This window comes from Gavia stellata, chromosome 18, assembly GCF_030936135.1.
Source record: "Gavia stellata isolate bGavSte3 chromosome 18, bGavSte3.hap2, whole genome shotgun sequence".
Lineage (NCBI taxonomy): Eukaryota > Metazoa > Chordata > Aves > Gaviiformes > Gaviidae > Gavia > Gavia stellata.
The window spans coordinates 1,645,103-1,662,291 of NC_082611.1; the positions used below are offsets into that span (position 1 = coordinate 1,645,103).

At 63.0% G+C, this 17,189-nt stretch overlaps 2 protein-coding genes across 3 annotated transcripts in view; one reads left to right on the forward strand and one right to left on the reverse strand.

Annotated features, from left to right (window-relative positions):
- Positions 1–8,805, forward strand: part of CASKIN1 (CASK interacting protein 1) — a 32,061-nt gene extending 23,256 nt beyond the window's left edge. Inside the window, exons 11-22 of the mRNA XM_059826650.1 lie at positions 938–1,045; positions 1,203–1,321; positions 2,311–2,398; positions 4,025–4,122; positions 4,582–4,692; positions 4,788–4,889; positions 5,401–5,539; positions 5,618–6,735; positions 6,770–7,730; positions 7,818–8,206; positions 8,647–8,667; positions 8,722–8,805. Of these exons, the coding sequence (XP_059682633.1) occupies positions 938–1,045; positions 1,203–1,321; positions 2,311–2,398; positions 4,025–4,122; positions 4,582–4,692; positions 4,788–4,889; positions 5,401–5,539; positions 5,618–6,735; positions 6,770–7,730; positions 7,818–8,206; positions 8,647–8,667; positions 8,722–8,805 (3,338 nt within the window). The remainder of the gene's footprint in view (positions 1–937; positions 1,046–1,202; positions 1,322–2,310; positions 2,399–4,024; positions 4,123–4,581; positions 4,693–4,787; positions 4,890–5,400; positions 5,540–5,617; positions 6,736–6,769; positions 7,731–7,817; positions 8,207–8,646; positions 8,668–8,721) is intronic.
- A 2,496-nt stretch (positions 8,806–11,301) lies between these two features.
- Positions 11,302–17,189, reverse strand: part of TRAF7 (TNF receptor associated factor 7) — a 36,578-nt gene continuing 30,690 nt past the window's right edge. For both annotated transcript variants that reach the window (XM_059826210.1, XM_059826212.1), the window contains exons 14-21: positions 16,270–16,352; positions 15,809–15,848; positions 15,265–15,381; positions 13,943–14,065; positions 13,045–13,164; positions 12,690–12,821; positions 12,364–12,483; positions 11,302–12,118 (exon numbers count right to left, since the gene is read on the reverse strand). In XM_059826210.1, the coding sequence (XP_059682193.1) occupies positions 12,104–12,118; positions 12,364–12,483; positions 12,690–12,821; positions 13,045–13,164; positions 13,943–14,065; positions 15,265–15,381; positions 15,809–15,848; positions 16,270–16,352 (750 nt within the window). In that variant the 3' untranslated portion in view covers positions 11,302–12,103. The remainder of the gene's footprint in view (positions 12,119–12,363; positions 12,484–12,689; positions 12,822–13,044; positions 13,165–13,942; positions 14,066–15,264; positions 15,382–15,808; positions 15,849–16,269; positions 16,353–17,189) is intronic.

Consider the following 17,189-nt stretch of genomic DNA (forward strand, 5'->3'; position numbering starts at 1 on the left):
GCCTGGCCGCTAATGGGGTGAGTGGCTTAATGACTGAAAACGGCCTGGGCAGCGGTGGGGTGGCAATGCCCTGTACCTGGTGGCTCATGGTGGGGCTGGGCTCCTCGGCGGCTGGCGGTGGGGCTGCGGCAGCGCCGGGCCTCACGGGGCTGTTGTCCATCTCATCTGATGCTGTTTTAAACCCTGGGCTCAGCGCTGGGCGTCCCTGGCCGGCCCTGGTGCGAGCAGGACCTGGCAGAGGCGGGCAGCATGGTGAGCCGGTGACGGAGCGGTGCTTCGGGGGTGACCCTCGAGCTGTGCCCCGCCAGGAGGGCCGGGTCCTCTCACCCACTGCTGTGTCACCCATGTGTTGCTGGCTGTCATGAGGCACCCTGGGGAGTGCGGGGGGTTCAGCACCTGGTGCCTGGCCCCCCCATGGCCCCTGCGTCCTCCCCCAGATGGGTGCAGGCAGCCGCAGGGGCACGGCCAGCACCGTCTTGGCCGGGGGACAGTGGGTTCCGGACCAGTTCCCCACTGCTCGAGTCTGCCCGGCTCCCTTTGCCCCCCCGCACCGGGTCATGTCCCCCTCCTGCTGCGCACAGAGACGACGTGGTCCCCGTCCCCTGCCCGGGCTGAGCTGGGGCACTGGGACATCCCGCCATGGGTCTGTCCCTGGCTGGCGGCAGGGAGGAGGTGCCCTGCAGGACGGGGCCCCAGGGCTGGTCGCTGTCACCCTGTGCCAGCTGCTTGGGGGGATGACAGGCCCCCAGGACAGCACTGGCACCCCTGAGCACGGCTGCGGCTGGGGACCCCGCACCTTCGCTGTGGGGTTTTCCCTGCGTGCGGCAGTGACGGGTGCTGGGGCTGCGGGTCGCCTGACCCCGTGCCACACCGATGTGAGCCTGAGCGCGCGGGGCCATGCATGCCTGATGGCTGCTCTCTCTGCTCTGCTACCAAGGGTCCCGCGGGGCCGACATGAGCCCGTCCCACCTCTCACCGTCGCAGGGTGGATCGGCCACGCCGGCTCCCACGGAGGAGATCTGGGTGCTGCGGAAACCCTTCACAGGTACGTCGAGGCGCATGCTGCTGGGACCCTCCCTGTCCCCGGGGCGGGCATGTAGGAGGACATGGCGGTGGCTCTGGCGGGGTATGGCCACACCGTGGCGTCCCGCAGCTCGGCCATGGGGCTCAGTGCCCTGATGGCATCTGCTCTCTCTGCGCAGGTGGTGACCGCAGCAGCCTGGGCAGTACGGGCAGCGTGGCCTCTGCCCGCAGCTCGGGGAGCGGGCAGAGCATGGGCAGCGGGGCACATGCCCTGCACGCTGGCTCTGAAGGCGTCAAGGTAAGGCGAGCCCCGAGGCAGCCGTGCCAGCCTGCGGTGGCACTCGGCTCCGGTCCTGGCACCAGTGCTTGCCCTGGGGCAGGCATTTGCTTCCTTGGCAGCTGCATCTGCTTCCTGCTGGGATTGATGCTCGGCGGGGTGCTGTGAGGTCCTACCGGTGCCCAGTGTGCCACCAGCGTGTCCCCTCCCAGCTGGCCCCCAGCTGCTGGCTGAGCCCAGGCTCAGCCCCTGGCGCGATGTCCTGCGCTGCAGGGCTGGGCAGGGGCTGCCAGCGTGTGCAGGGTCTGGCCGAGGCTGCGTGCCATGTCTCTGCTGCCGCTCGCAGGGTGCCTCCGCACTGCACGCTGCGCTGCATGCTGCGTGCTGCCACCGGCATGCTGCCTGCTGCAGCACTGCACTGCACTGCACAGCACAGAGCCGTCTGCCTGCTGCTGCCAGCACGCAGCCCACTGCACACTCCTGCCTGCACGCTGCGCACTGCTGCCGGCACATTGCACGCTGCGCACTGCTGCCGGCACGTTGCCCACTGCGCTTTGTGCACTGCCCACGGCAGCCTGGGGTGTCCCTGGGCCGAGGCACCTGCGAGCCTGCATTATGCCAGAGCAGGCTGGGCACCGGGGTCTGCGTGCCCCGGAGCCGAGCACCCTGGGGACGGCCGTGGGGGCTCTGCTTTGTGGGCAGGGGGGCCCCAGCAGCCCGCGCTGGCAGCCTGGGCCGGGCGCACGTCAGGCTGGATTCAGGGTGCCGCGGGCTCCCGCCGCCTGCGAAGCACCATCTGTGCTGCTCCCGCTCTCCCCGCCGCAGCCCGAATCTGCTGCTCCCCTCCCTGCCCACCCTCGCCCGGGCTGGCAGTGGGGCAGCCGCTGCGGCACCCGCAGCACCCGCGGCACCCGCAGCACCCGCAGCACGCGTCCCCCGCGCCCACCGGCCTCCACCGCCCGCTCGCCTCACTCCTGCCTGCTCTCCCCCCTTCCCGGGGTGTTTTTCAGCTGCTGGCAACGGTCCTTTCCCAGAAGGCTTCTGCGCAAGAGACTGCCGTGGGCGATGGGCCGGCCAAGGCGCAGGACATCCCCGCAGGTGCGTGCCGCCGGCCGCCCGGCTGCCGGGAGCAGGAGGAGCCCTGGCCCTGCCGCGGGCGTGCCGTGGATCCAGGGATTTGTCTTTTTTTTTATTGCCACGGCACCCGTCGCCAGAAGAAAAACGTGTGGGTAAAAAATGACTCTCTCGCCTTTCGGCTGCTGCCAGGCCTTCTCCTGCCTCGGTTAGTGGGGGCCCCGCGGGGGGCGGGGGGGCGGCGTGGGCAGGCGGGGGGGCGGCAGCGCTCCTCCCCAGCCCCTTCCCTTCCCTGGCCCCCCGCCAGCCCCACCGGAGCCCGAGCGGGGGTCCCCCCGCCACCGCCGGCACCGTCCGGGGGGCTGCGGGCAGGGGCTGCGCAGCAGCGGGGGGCATGGCCACACCGCGGGGGTGCCCACGCCGCGGGGGAGGCACGTGCTGGGGGGGGGCGCAGACGGGAGATGCACAGGCGAGGAGGATGCACACGTGGGGGATGAACGTGGGGGGATGCCCGGGCTGCGGAGATGCACACGCAGCGGGGGGATGGAAACCCGGGGAGGGGGGGACGCGCACACGGTGGGGGGGATGCACACGTTGCTGGGAGGGGGCTGCATGTGCTGGAGAGATGCACATGCAAGTGGGATGCAGACATGAGGGAGATGCACATGGCAGAGGGATGCACATGTGAGGATGCCCACGCAAGTGGGATGCAGATGCCGGAAGGATGCACGCACAGGGGGGATGCACAACACACACACGGCGGTGGGGGGGGGATGCGCACGCAGAGGATGCAGTTGCCAGCGGGGGGGAAGGGGCTGCTCTTGCTGGTCCTGATCAGAAATACGAGGCAGAAATTTCTGGGCGGCCCTCGACACCCCCAGGGCTGGCGAAGGCACCAGCTGGAGGGTGGGCGCAGCAGGGCTGCCTGCACGGGGGTCCCGGGGGACAAGGCAGCTCGTGCCAACCTGCCCTCCCCGGCTGGGCCCCTTGCTGCGGGGCATGGCGGGTGGCCGAGCCCCGTCCCGGGTTGGTGGCGTGGCCGGAGGAGTGGGAACGGAGGGCTTTGGGCAGTGGGAACCCTTTGACCACTGCCTGGGGGAGGTGGGCAGCCAGGGAAGCCCACTCTGGAGGAGGGGTCTGGCTGGGTCCCTCTGCTCAGGGCTGCACTCCCTGGGGGGCACTGCAGCACCCCGGTCCCCAGCTGGGCTGGGGGCTCGCCTGGCTCTGGCTGGGTGGGCAAGGGCAGCAGCACGGGCTGTCCCGGCAGCTCCATGGCACCTGGGAGCTGTGTACACCATGGTGCTGGTGGCCAGGCACCCTGCAGAGCCCCATGCAGATGCAGCCCTCGCTGTGAGCCCATGCCAGTGCAGCCGGCCTCGCCGGGATTAAGTGATAGGGGCTGCAACCCAGCGGCAGTGCCCAGGCACGGTGCCCTGCACCACCCCTGCCCCTCCTGGGGCAGCAGACCCTGTGCCCCAGGGTGCTGTGCTGGGGCGGGTGTCGCTCTCCCATGCCTGTCCTGGCCCTGCCAACCCGGGGGTCATGGCCGTGGCATCCCCCCGGGGCAGGGGCTCAGCTCCCCACCTCGCTTGGCCGGAGCCCGGGGGGGCCACGCGGCCCCAGCCCCGCTGACCGCTGCCTCTCCGGCAGGTTCGTCGCGGTCGCAGAGTGTGGCCAGCTCCCCGTATGCCCCCCAGCCCCCCACTGAGCCCCAGCTGAAAAAGATGGAGCCGCCATCGGAGGGGAAGGTGAGTGGGGAGTGCTGGGGTGGTGTGGGGAGCCCCACGGTGGAGCGTGGTGCTGGGGGGGGGACACAGGCACGGCCACACGGCGGCGCCACCCCCCCCCCCCCCCCCCCACTGCACCCATAACTGCAAGTGCCGTGGCAGCCCTCGACCACCAAGGCTGGCATGGTGCTGGGTGCTGGCCACGATGGCGGTGCCCGTGGGGTGCTGTGCCGTGCTGTGAGCCAGTGGTGTGAGTCATCCCTGCGGCTGCCGGCCCCCCCGGCTCCACAGCACCAGCTCCCTGCACACCCCGGGGCCCCCCGAGCCACGGGGCAGCACAGCCCCTCTGCGGTGCCAGCTCCCAGCCGGGGCCTCCTGCCGGCACGCGGACGGGTGCAGGGACAGCCCTGAGGGACACGGGCAGGGGCGGTGGGTCCCTGTCCCCCAGACTGCCCCAAGTCACACCGTCCCTCTCCCCAGAGCTCGGAGGCCGTGTACCAGTGGCTGTGCAAGTTCCAGCTGCAGCTCTATGCGCCCAACTTCATCAACGCTGGCTACGACATCACCACCATTAGCCGGATGACGCCAGAGGTGAGGCTGCGGGGAACGCCGGGGCTGGCCGGTGTCGCAGGCAGGGGGGCACAGTTGGTGCAGGGCAGCAGTAACCCCCCCCCCCTCTGCCCCAGGACCTCACGGCCATCGGTGTCACCAAACCGGGGCACAGGAAGAAGATCGCCTCTGAGATCAACAACCTCAATATCCCCGAGTGGCTGCCGGAGTACAAACCGGTAAGGGCTACGCGGGGCCGGGGATGCCGAAGCCACAGCCAGGGTGGCACTGGGGTCCCGGCCATGCTGGGAGTCTGGCAGCCGGTCCCCTCTGCCCTGTCCCTCCAGGCAGGGGGTGGCACAGGGGGATGAGAGTGAGAGCTGGCTCACCGGTCTGAGACGATGCCCGCATCCCATGGTCCCAGAGCTGCGCACGTCCCCTCCTGACAGCTCGGTGACCAGCAGGCTGGTGTCAGCTGCCACCGCATGGACGTGACACCGTGTGTCCCCTGAGCCCCCTCCTGCCCCATCGGCTGGTCATGGCAAGGGGCTTCCCATGGGAACAGGGCTGGGCATGGCCCCAGGTGATCGTGGAGCGCAGTGACAGTGTGGGGACAAGAGGAAGCCCCCCTGGGGCTGTCCCCCAGCAAGATGGGATCACCTGCATTGCATGGGTGCTGCGGTGCTGGGGGGTGCCGGGGCCAGACCCTGCTGCCAGCTGGTGCTGAGACGTGCCCTGTGTCCCCCCCAGGCCAACCTGGCACTGTGGCTCTCCATGATCGGGCTGTCCCAGTACTACAAGGTGCTGGTGGAGAACGGCTACGAGAACATCGACTTCATCACCGACATCACCTGGGAGGACCTGCAGGAGATCGGCATCACCAAGCTGGGTAAGGTCCCATGCCGCAGTGCCGGCCGCGGCAGCCCCAGCCCCCAGCGGCAGCACTGATGCCCCGTGGTGTCCCCAGGCCACCAGAAGAAGCTGATGCTGGCGGTGAAGAAGCTGGCGGAGCTGCAGCGCGCCGAGCTGGGCAAGTACGAGCCGGGCACGCTGAAGAGGAAGGCGGCGGCGGCGGCGTGCCCAGAGGTGCTGGCCATCGAGTCCCCCCCGCCGGAGCCGCCCGAGTGCCAGTCGCCCAAGATGACCACCTTCCAGGACAGCGAGCTCAGCAGCGAGCTGCAGGTGGCCATGACAGGCGAAGCCCCCGAGGAGCCCCCCGAGAAGGCAGCGAACCCCGCGGCCCCTGGCTACCGCTCGCCCCCAGGGCTGGGTGGCCGCACCAGGCTGATGAGCAGCTCTCAGGAGCTGCTGGGGGACGGCCCGCGGGCCCCCCCCACCGCTGCAATCTCCAAGAGCCAGGAGTACCTGGCAGAGGGGGCCAGCGAGAGCCCCCCCGCACCGCCCAAGGAGGGGCGCCCACCCCGACATGGCCACCCTGTCAAGCGTGCCAGCGTGCCCCCGGTGCCTGGCAAGCCCCGGCAGCCCTTCCCGCCCTCCGCCGGGCACCTGACGCCGCCGCAGACCCCCGGCAAGCCGCGGCCCCCCTCCCCACAGGGCCCACCAGCACCCCACGCCACCGCCAAGGTGAAGCCCACCCCGCAGCTGCTGCCACCGGGAGAGCGCCCCGCGTCACCCCGCTCCCTACCCCAGTCACCCACCCATCGTGGCTTTGCCTACGTCCTGCCGCAGCCCACCGAGGGCGAGGGGGGACCCCCAGGGGTGCCCGTCCTACCCGTCTCAGTGCCGGTGCTCTGCCTGCCACCGGCGGGCGAGGGTGAGGAGGAGCCGGGGCGGCCGAAGAAGCGGGCGCACAGCCTGAACCGCTATGCTGCCTCCGACAGCGAGCAGGAGCGGGACGAGCTGCTGGTGCCGGACGCGGGGCCCTATGCCACCGTCCAGCGGCGTGTGGGACGCAGCCACTCGGTGCGGGCACCCACCGGCGGCGACAAGAACGTCAACCGCAGCCAGTCCTTCGCTGTCCGCCCCAAGAAAAAGGGGCCCCCACCGCCCCCCCCCAAGCGCTCCAGCTCCGCCATCTCCAGCGCTGGCATGGCTGAGGACTTCCCCAAGGAGGGTGAGGGAGAGGTGGCTGCTGGGCCCCCCCCCCGCCGAAGGGGAGAGCCGCCGGGAGCAGCGGCGAGCCAGCGACCTGGGCGGCAGCGTGGACACGGGCAGTGCCGGCAGCGTGCGCAGCATCGCAGCCATGCTGGAGATGTCCTCCATCGGTGGCGGGGCTCGGGCGCTGGCGCTGCAGAAGCCGCATGGAGCCGGCGGGCCGGGGCTGGCCAAGGCACCCGAGGGCTACTACCTGCAGCCGGGGGCCCCCCCGGGCAGCCCCGAGCGTGCCCGCGTGGCTACCGTCCTGGCCACCGTCAAGCACAAGGAGGCCATCGGGCTGGATGGGGAGGTGGTGAACCGGCGCCGGACCATCAGCGGCCCCGTCACTGGGCTGGTGGCAGCTGCCCGCCGCGAGCGTGCCGACAGTGTGCGATCGGAGGCAGGTGCCGACGGCCCCAGTGAGCGGCTGCGGGTTGAGCGCGGTGGCTCCCCGGATGGCATCCCGTTCGCCGAGGAGGGCAACCTCACCATCAAGCAGCGGCCGCGGCCCCTGGGGCCGGCCCGGGGGGAGGCGGGCGAGGGGCTGTCCCCGGCCCACCGCCACGGGGACCTGGCCAAGGTGGAAGCCAGCGCCACGCTCAAGCGGCGGATCCGGGCCAGGCAGAGCCAGCAGGACGGCGTCCGCTTCGTCCTCACCGAGTCCGACACCGTCAAGCGCCGGCCCAAGGCCAAGGACAAGGAGCCGGCACTGGAGCCAGCCCCGCTCGCTGTCTACCAGAACGGCACCGGCACCGTCAAGCGGCGGCCGGCCTCCGAGCTGAGCGGCGCCGAGCCGCCCCCCACCCCGCCACCCGCCACCCGCCCTGATGGCCCCGACTACGCCCTACCGCCCGCCGAGCCCAAGAAGCCCTTCAAGCCGCCGGTGTCCCCCAAGCCTGTGCTGCCGCAGCCACCCCAGAAGATGCCGGGGCCTCCAGCACCCATCCCTAAAAAGGTGCCCATCCCGAGCCCCGGCAGCCCAGGTAGGTGCCCTGCCAGCCCCCCGGGGCGGACGCTGGGGGTCCCGGCTGGCCCTGCTGCCCTTCTGCCCCTCTCCCTTCTCTCTGCAGAGGTGAAGCGGGTCCATGGCACGCCGCCCCCGGTGTCCCCCAAGCCCGTGCCACCCCCTACGGCACCCAAGCCTCCCAAGCCCCACGCCGCCATCCAGTCGGTGAGCGCTGGCTCCACGCCGGCCCCGTCCCCTGCCCGGCAGCTGGGCGCTGCCGCCGCCAAGCCCTCCAGCACGCCGCCCTCGCTCTGCTCCAGCCCTGCCAAGCCCCTCTCGCCCGGTGCGCAGCCCCAGCAGGTGCCGGTGAAGCCGCCACGCTCCGCCATTGCCGGCCCCTCCGTCGACAGCGCCGGCCCCGAGCTGGCGCAGCAGAAGCTGGAGGAGACAAGCGCGTCCCTGGCCGCCGCGCTGCAGGCTGTGGAGGAGAAGATCAAGCAGGAGGACAGTCAGGCGGCAGAGTAAGGGGGCGCGGGGGGCGGCCGGTGGTCCCTGGGGAGGGCGTGGGGCTGTGCTGTGCCACCGAGCTGCATGGGGATGGGGGGTCGAGAGGCCATGAGCATCACAGGCAGGGGGTCGGGCTGTGCCAGGGGTGACGTTGTGGGGACGCTGTGCCGGAGCATCACAGGGCCCTGGCTGGAGCTGTGTTGGGGCGGTGACACTGGGGGGTGCGGTGCCAAAGCGGCACGGGCAGGGGTACCGGGGCATGTGGGTGCACCGGGAGTTGTGTCAGAGAGGTGACAGTGGGGGACACTGAGCTGGAGCATCGTGGGGCTGGGCTGGCCCTGGCCGTGCAGTGGCACTGGGGTCTGCACTGGGGAGGTGACACTGGGGACACGGTGCTGAGCACTGCGGGGCTCAGGGGGGCAGGAGGGCCGTGCACAGGGCAGCAGGGACCCTGCGGTGCTGCTGCAGTCCTGCGCACGGCACTGACCTGTCCCCGCCGCTCGTCCAGCTCGGCCGTGGAGTCGAAGAGCACCGTGAGCATCCTGGACGACATCGGCAGCATGTTCGACGACCTGGCGGACCAGCTGGACGCCATGCTGGAGTGAGGGGCGCCAGGGCCCCGCGAACCTCAGGGCTTACGTGGGCACAAGGGCACAACGATCCACGACCCCCTCCGGCCCCATCGACCTCCTCCCGTCCCCTTTGTACAGCCGTCCCCTCCCGGACATCCCGTCCCTCGGGGTTTGCACAAAGAAGAAGATACCTCAGGATTGTGCTCACGGACTCGGCGCCGGCTCCGGCAGGACTCCCTTTTGCAGAAGCAAAAAAAAAAAAAAACCAACAACAGAAGAAACAAAGCAACAAGCCCCGGACCGAAACGGCCCCCGCCGCCTGCCGGGGCTCCGGGGGGGTCTCTCTACCTACCTGTCTGGTGGCGGCCGCCATCGTGCCCATGCCCTGTCGGCCCCGGCGCCGCGGGTCACCGCGGCCCGAATGTAGCACAAGCCCTGCCTGGCGCGGCGGCCCTGGCGGCGGCTCCGTCAGCGGCGTGCCGGGTGTTGCCGATGGCGTTTGCTGGTGGCCGCGCCGGTGGCGGGTCCGGGTGGGCAAATGCACTTGGGTTTCTTTTCTCCTTTTTTTAATTTTCCTTTTAAAATTTTCTTTCGTTTTCCGTCGTCGTTGGTGGGGGCGGGCAGGGCGCGGGGTCCCGCCGCGGCATCGCACTGGGCTGGGGGCTGCCCCATGGAGGGGGCTGCCCGAGGGGCGCGGGGGCCCGGCCGCGGGGCTCCCCTTTGCGGGGGCTTCGCCTTGGGCGTGGGAAGGGGGGGGTTCGTTTGCGTTGGTTGCAAATCGGGGAGCGAACGCCCCATCTCGGGGCCCTCGGCAGCGCAGACGGGGGGCAGCGGGACGTGCCCCTGCCCGGCCCCTCCCCACTGGGGGAGAGGACAGTGATAAGCTATAAAGAAGTATTAATTTATTGGAGGGGGAAAAAACAAAAGTTATAAACCAGATTTCCCCCACCCCCAAAATAATAAAAAGAATAAACTTTAACAAATATATATTTAAAAGATTTAAAAATATTAGCAATTATATATAAAGCAGTTTAAAAGAAATCAAGAGAAAACTGGATTTTAGCTTGAGAAAAACTATTAGATTATACTAAGCTGTGTGTCTTGTGGCAAACTCATTCTAAGAGTAGCACAATATTTACCTTTTCTCTGGGTGGAAGGTACGTGCAAGCAGTTCTGTTCGGGTCTTTCCGTTGGGATTCAGTGTCACGTCTTTATTTTTACACCATTAAGAACTCAAAGGATGTGCCTTGTTTTATGGAGGTTTTTGTTAATTCTTATACTGGAGGTGTTTCAGTTCTCTTGGAGTGTCTTCAGGTTTCGGGTTCGTTTATTACGATTTTTTTTTCTTTTTGGCATTTGTTTGGTGTGCGCGTGTGGGTGCGGGTGTGTGTGCACACGGGGGTGCGTGTGCTCGCGGGCGTTCTCCGGGACGCAGCGCTGTATATTCCTATATAAACCGGAGTTGGAGTCTGGTTCAGTCGCTTGAGTCCTGATGAATGCATTTTTTGCTTGTGGTTTCAAAACAAAGTGTTGCTGTACCTTTCTTTTCTTGAGACGTACAGAGTGGTCTCCTCCTCCGCCTTCCTCTCCCTCTCCCCCCCCTTTCACTCTCTCTCCCCGCCCCGTCTCTCCCGTTGTGGTCGCTGATCCAGATGTGTTTGGCACAACTTTGAAATTTCTTTAAAAAAAAAAAAACAACAAAAAGACTTTAAAAATAACAAAAAAAAAAAAAAATCACCCGCCTGAAAATATCTGTTGAAAAATAAACAAAAAAAATGTATCTTAAAAAAAAAAAAAATCCATAAAGTTCTACATGATGGATATATACATATATATATTTTTTATGATTAAGTTATGGACTCTGTATCGTATCCCATCTGTCAAGCTATGCATCTTGGTGCTTCTCCCTGCTCTTCTGTGCTTAGATTTCACCTCTACTCGTCTTATTCTTCCTATTCTGAATAGTAGATGGCTCGTGGTGCTGTGAAGAAGTTTGCTCCTATACGAAGTCTGGCAACAAATATTTAAAGAAAAATAAAAAAATAAAACCCCTGCTGGGCTGCCACCACTGTTTGTGTCCAAAACCCATCAGCCATCGCCTGCCATGGCTCCCCCCGTGCAGCCAGGGCTGGCAGGCAGCCGCGGGGTCCCGGGCCATGCCGGCACAGCGGGTGCCAGATGCTGCGGTGCACCCGGGTCCTTGTGGCGTGGTCGTGTCTTGCCGGGTGTATGTGCTGCATGGCTCAAGGCCACCCTTGGGTGCCGCAGCCCGGGCCGGGTGCTGCGGGGTGTGCAGCTGCCTGGCTGGCTGGGAACTGCTCTTCCCCCTCCCCGAGGTGCCCAGGCCCTGCACCCCATTTTTCACAGTGGGGGCCGTGGCCATGCCCACTCCTCCGGGGCGGCCAAGCACAGCTCTCGGCAGCAGCCGTGGGGTGGATGGGCTCCGGCTGGCCCCAGGAGCTGCCGCAGGACCAGTGCTGGCCGCCGGCTCCCGCCGAGAGCCAGCAATAACTCACGCTGGCCAGGAACAACTCTTTCCACTTTTATTGTCAATGAAGAAATAATCAAATCTATATTACAATCTTAAAAACAGTAGAAAATGTGAGTAAAAATGCAACGGAGGCTTTTTCTCTTTAATGTGGAGACCATTATTACAGGGTGGTGAACAATGGGTTTGTGTTCTTGGATTTGAGAACTAGCTGTGGCATAAAAATCGTACCTGGCTACTCAAAAAACACCTCTTCCCAGATGGATCAGCCTGACATCTTGGCAGTAAAATTAAATACTAGAGACAGAAAGGGGTCAGGGTCCCAACCCAGGGCAAGGCCTAACGCTCAGTCCTACCATTTACAAAGGGACCAGCCTCCCAGCGCCGGCTCCCGCCCGTGACAAGCTGAACCATCCAGTCCCATCGCTGGCTGAGGGCTGCGCTGCATCCGTAGCGGTGCCCTGCGGGGCTGCCCTGGCCTGGAGGCCCAGCGTTGCCCCAGCCCTGGCCCCAGAGGACGCTCCCCAGCTGGGGGGACGCAAGCAGAGGAGGGCACCCTGTGGTGCGGAAGGCGCCGGCACCGGAACGGCTTCCTCTGCGTATCCAATCATACACGGCAGATCTGAGGGGACATCTGGAGCTTCCGTGGGCCAGACCTGTCCTGAGAGCTGCCAGCCGGGGTCCTTGCGGGTGGGGGAACCGGCCGATGGGCAGCGGCAGGCAGTGGTCGGTGCGGAGAGGAGCTGCAGCAGTTATTTCATAGTGGTGTTAGTCACCCAGCAGGCCGACGGAGGGGAGGAGTTTTTGGTCTTTCAGTGTGCAGGACTAGTGTGGCGGCTCTCGCTAGCACGTCCAGACCTGCAGAGAGACAACAGGAACCCATGGCAGTGACTGTTCTGAGCAGCTCTGTGGGCTTCTCTTCATCCTCTCGTGGAGCTTCCCTTGGGGCTTTTGGCTTCCACAACACCCTGTCAGGAGTTAAACCTCCCACCCATTGGGAACCATCCCCTTGTTTGATTGAAGACGGCTCTTAACTCATTTAATGCCCTAGTTCTAGTACTGGAAGTGACCAAACCATCAAAGAGAAGCCTGAGGAAACCAACCTTTACAGTGCTGTCCACGGCGCCGGAGAAGAGGCGGCCCCTGGAGACTGCGAGGGCAGTGACGCTACCCTGGTGTCGCAGCAGCGTCTGAGTACAGATCATGTTGTCCATGCTCCACACCTACGGGCACACAGGAGGCGTGAGCCAAGCAAGCGGCACGGGGCTCTGGCACAACCCCGAGCACCGGGAGGGATGGGGGATGCTGAGTGCCACAGGGCCACAGGGTTCGAGCCAGGTGACACAAATGAAATACGAGGCCACATGGCATGCAGCAATGAGGATCCCCTGTCCTCCACAGAGGCAACGGCACAGCCCTGGAGACGTACCCTGAGAGACCGGTCATATGATGCACTGAAGACTTTGGTTTGATCCGGTGTGGAGATGACAGCAAGGGCGTAGACTGTACCCACGTGCCCGGTCAGCGTGCGGACTTGTTCCTTTGTCTCTATATCCCAGACCTGCGGAAGGAGAGCCGGGCTCGGAGATTGCACTGGGCTGCAGGCCACCAACTTCTCCTCCGAGAGGTGTGTCCACCTCCACGCACACCTCCAGGGTGGGTGCTGTGCACCCACGCTCTGGGTGTGCCATAAAGGGAACCAACCGGCAGAGCCAGGTCCCCATCTCCTTGCCCCTCTCCCCCAGCCCCAGGCCAAACAGTGCATCAAACCCCGCAGCCCTTACATGGATGAGGTTCTCATAGGTGCCACACACAATGTGGTGGTTTGTCACAGCGATGGAGTAGACGCTGCCTCCTGACGTCTGCAGCACATGGACACACTCCAAATTGCGGATGTCCCAGATCTGAAAGAGACACCAGAGCAAAGGCAGCATGAGACCCATGCAGGCACCTATCTCCAGGAGGGAGATCCCTTGAAGCTCTTCTCCAGCCACGCATGGAGTCAGCCTGGCTCCATGTGTGCCCAAATCACATCTTTAAGGACAAATCTGTCTGGCTGGGAATGTTCAGTACTGATGAGCAAAGTCCTATCTTATTTAGCTGCCCAGCTTTGAACAGCCAGGCTGAAAAAGTTGTGGAGATTGCACACCTTGTGTGTGTGACTGTGCACACACCACTGAAAACTGATGCAGACAAATTAACAGGGATTTGTTAACACTGAGGAGGGCAACTTCCAATTCTCTTGTGTCACCCAGATGCTGAGAGGTGAACTATTGATCAAAGCCTGAGCTAGCACAGATGAGGGCATTTCAGAAACCACACACAGATTTATGGTAACTCTGCAGCCAGACAGTGACCTTCTCCTCTTATCAGCAGGACTGTCAGCGCAGATAATGCTGCGGCAGCTGCGGAGGCAGCATGAGGCACCGTGGCTGTGAGGCCGCATTTTAGCTCAGCAAGCATCCCCCAGCAGCTGCGCTCCCAAGGACCAGCCAGAGCCCAGCCTTTGTGCCTGCAAAGATGCAATCCACGCAGTAAAATCTAGTGTGTCAGCAATGCCACAGCAGTGCTCTCACAGCCTAGCAGCTACCTTTTGTCCTGCTCCACCAACCCATGCTACAGAACACAGGTACACAGAGGCACGGAGAGAGCCTCGAGTTGCCCCAGGTCTCAGGGTCCCACCTTGATTGTTTGGTAAGATCCGCTGTAGAGATAGTTTTGAGAAGCCACCAGCGCTCGCACCCAGTGATTGAGACCTGTCAGCTCCTTCTTCAGTTTGAGCTCGGTACCTACAATATCCCAGACCTGAGGAAAGCACAAACATACACACACACACACGGAGGAGAGTTTCAGTGGGACTGGGCAGTGATGGGGCACAACAGGTCAGCCTCTAGCACAGGGCGGCCAGGCGCTGCCCACCCCTGCCCAGCCAGCCAGCACAAAGCCCTACCAGGTCCCTAAGGGGAGCCTGGTGCTGGCTCTCCTGCCCAGTGGGAATCAGGAATTGCCTGAACCCACTGACTTGCAGATAAAAAACACAGTAACTATGCTGAATAGGCATGTTCCCGGAGGGCCTGGGAGAGCTCGCTTGGAGCCTGCATTATCACTGGCAGAGACCCTTCCCTAGCAGAGCCATGGGCTTGAAAAACCTAACCCAAATCTACAGTAAAGAACGACTCTGGACTTCCACTCCCAGCCTGTCCCCACAAAGCTCCATTCTCACAGCTCCTGGGAAACCCTGGCCAAAACCCCCAGCACGCAGGGATCAGCGGATCTCACCCCGCCGCTCTAAACGGCGCTCCTGGCCTGCTCGGCTCATCTGGCAGAAAGTGGCTGGGGACGACAAAAAAAAAAAGGCCCCAAGTTCTCCTTCTGCTTAGTGCTGTCTCATTGCTCCAGCCCGGAGCACTCTCTAGATAGCTGAACCACTCCAGGCACCAGATAAAGAAAAGAGCATGCGCCCTCTTACAGATGGACGGTCCCATAAGCCGTCTCACCAGGAGCTGGAAGCAGAACCAAGGGAATCTAGCCAAGGCTTTAAAGGGCAACTTGCAAAGCTGTTCCCTGATTTCTGCATGCTTTAGGTAAAGAATGCAGAGTCAAGATCCTTTGGGGGTGTTTCAAAACAGGCAGCCTGAACCCCCAGCCAACTCTGGACCCCAGGCACAATTCCTAATGGTCTGAGCAGGGGGCCCAAGGACACACACCTTCAGGAACTGCCAAGATACTCCACCTGCAGCCTCAGGTTTAGAGAGTTAGAGGAAACAAAAGTGTTTTTTCAGCCAGGATCCAGAACATCTCTGACTTCAGCACAGAGCACGGGCTAAACCTCTGCAGTGCTAGCTGCTCTGTGTAGCTGTGCTTCTCTGTGTGGCTCAGGAAAGCATAGTAACAAGGTCACCTACAGACCAAAATGCCACTTTCTTCCTGTTTGGACACTGCTGCCTGACAGTTTGTACCGTCAGTCCCCAACCAGACCAAGAGGAGCCACCCCAGAGCTCTACCTTGATGGCTTTAAGAGAGCCGCTGAACAGCATGTTGTGCGAGGAGACCAAAGTGCAAACAGGATTGTCATGTGCTCGGATCGTGTTCACTTTCTGCAGGTTTTGAATATCCCAGACCTGCAAAGGAGAAGAAGAGTGCCCGTGAGGGGCAGGCCCCTTGTGCTGAAGCCCTTCCTCTTTGCCTCTGGAGGCAGGCAATCACACACAGGCAAAAACACAGGCAGGAGAGGGCACTTCTATGAGCCACTGTCCTGGCCTGACCAGGACTGACCACCCTGCCCCAGCTCAGAGCCCCAGCCTCCTGCTCCCCACGCAGGAGCGGGGAGTGGGAAATCCAGCCCGCAGGGAACGCCCAAATCCAACCCACGAGTAACTTGGCTGAAGGCAGTGGGTAAAGCACGCACGGGTTATCAGTCTTACACCACTGGCAGCTGAAGAGCCTTATAGAAAAAAGGATGCAGGTTCCTGCTCTACAACAGCCTGGGGCTGGCCTGTAGACCTCACATCCCAACTGCAAAGCGGAGCAGGGGTCCTGGGTACTCACAATAATGGTGCAGTCAGCAGAGCCACTGTACAGCTTGTTCCTGTAATGTCACCAGAAAACAAAAGGAGGTCAGCAAGGGAGAGCAATGAGTGCAGGGTCCCAGCTCGTTCGCAGGCACTGTGCTGGGCGAGGAGCTGCAGTCCCACAGCCTCACTGGGCCAAGACTAAACACACCAACCCCAGGAGCAGAGCCCAGGTCTCATGGGGAGGCCAGGAAGGATTGGCCCTTCGAGCAGGAGGGCAGGCACCCCACTGGTGACCAGGGAAGGAAGTCAGGACACCAGGGGAGGCCAAAGAGCTACGTGCTTTGTTGATTTTTAAAGAGCAACGAGGCAAGATGAGCCTCTCCCGCACCATCTTGGCACGTGCAGGACTGAGGACAGGAATTGTAAGGGCACGCTCAGGAGCCCCAGCGCTCTCCCCACTCTGTCCTGCAGGGGCAGGTGTCCCTCTCCACTCACCCCTGGATGCAGAGAGCCAGTACAATTCCATCGTGACCCTCCAAGGTCTTTTGGCACTTGTATGTGGTACAGGTATCCCACACCTAACAGGAAACACAAGTCAGCAGAGGGTCACACGATGGCAGACAGAGCAGCTGCGGACCCGAGCAGGATGTCAGCAAAGCCACAAAAGCACCGAAATGAGGAAACAGGCTGTCACCTGGGCACCTGCCTTCCGGGCTCCCAGACAGAGATAAGCTTGTCTAGGAAAGGAAATTTACTGCAAAAGTTAATGAGACACTGGATAGCAGTATGCATCAGCCCTCTCCAGCACTGCCTTTCACAGCCCAGGCCAACACAACACGCTGAACCAGAGAAGCAGCTCTCGGGCTCCTGCTTTAGTAATTCACACCCCATGCTAGGGCTCCAACAGCACAGCACAGCCTCCCCTGCCGCTGCAAAGGTTTTTCCCTGAGCACACACCGGTCTCTCAAGAGAGGGAACATGGGGATGTGGTGCCCAGAGCAGACAGGACAGGGGAGGAAACTGTTTTCTTTCAATAAAGCACAGCAATGTCCATTTTCTTCCATGTGGCTCTTGCTACCACTAAAGAAACTAAACCAAAGCTCTGCTCCTGGCAGGGCTAGTCGCGGCAGCCCGCGTGGCTCCCCAGCCCAGCCATCAGCAGCCAACACAGTAACATTGGGAATTGTTGTTTAGGTTGCACTGGAGCAGTGCTGTCAGTTTGAGTTATTGAAAACAGGACAAAGAAAAACAAACATGCCATAAAATGGAAAAAGGACACATTTGATCAGGGGAAAGTATTTTTTTCTAAGATGATTTTTTATAACAAGGGGAAATAAAATCAGAACCCGAAATAGACTTGGATGCCCTAAACACCATCTAAAGCAAAACCAGCAGCAGCAGGAATGAGACTCTAA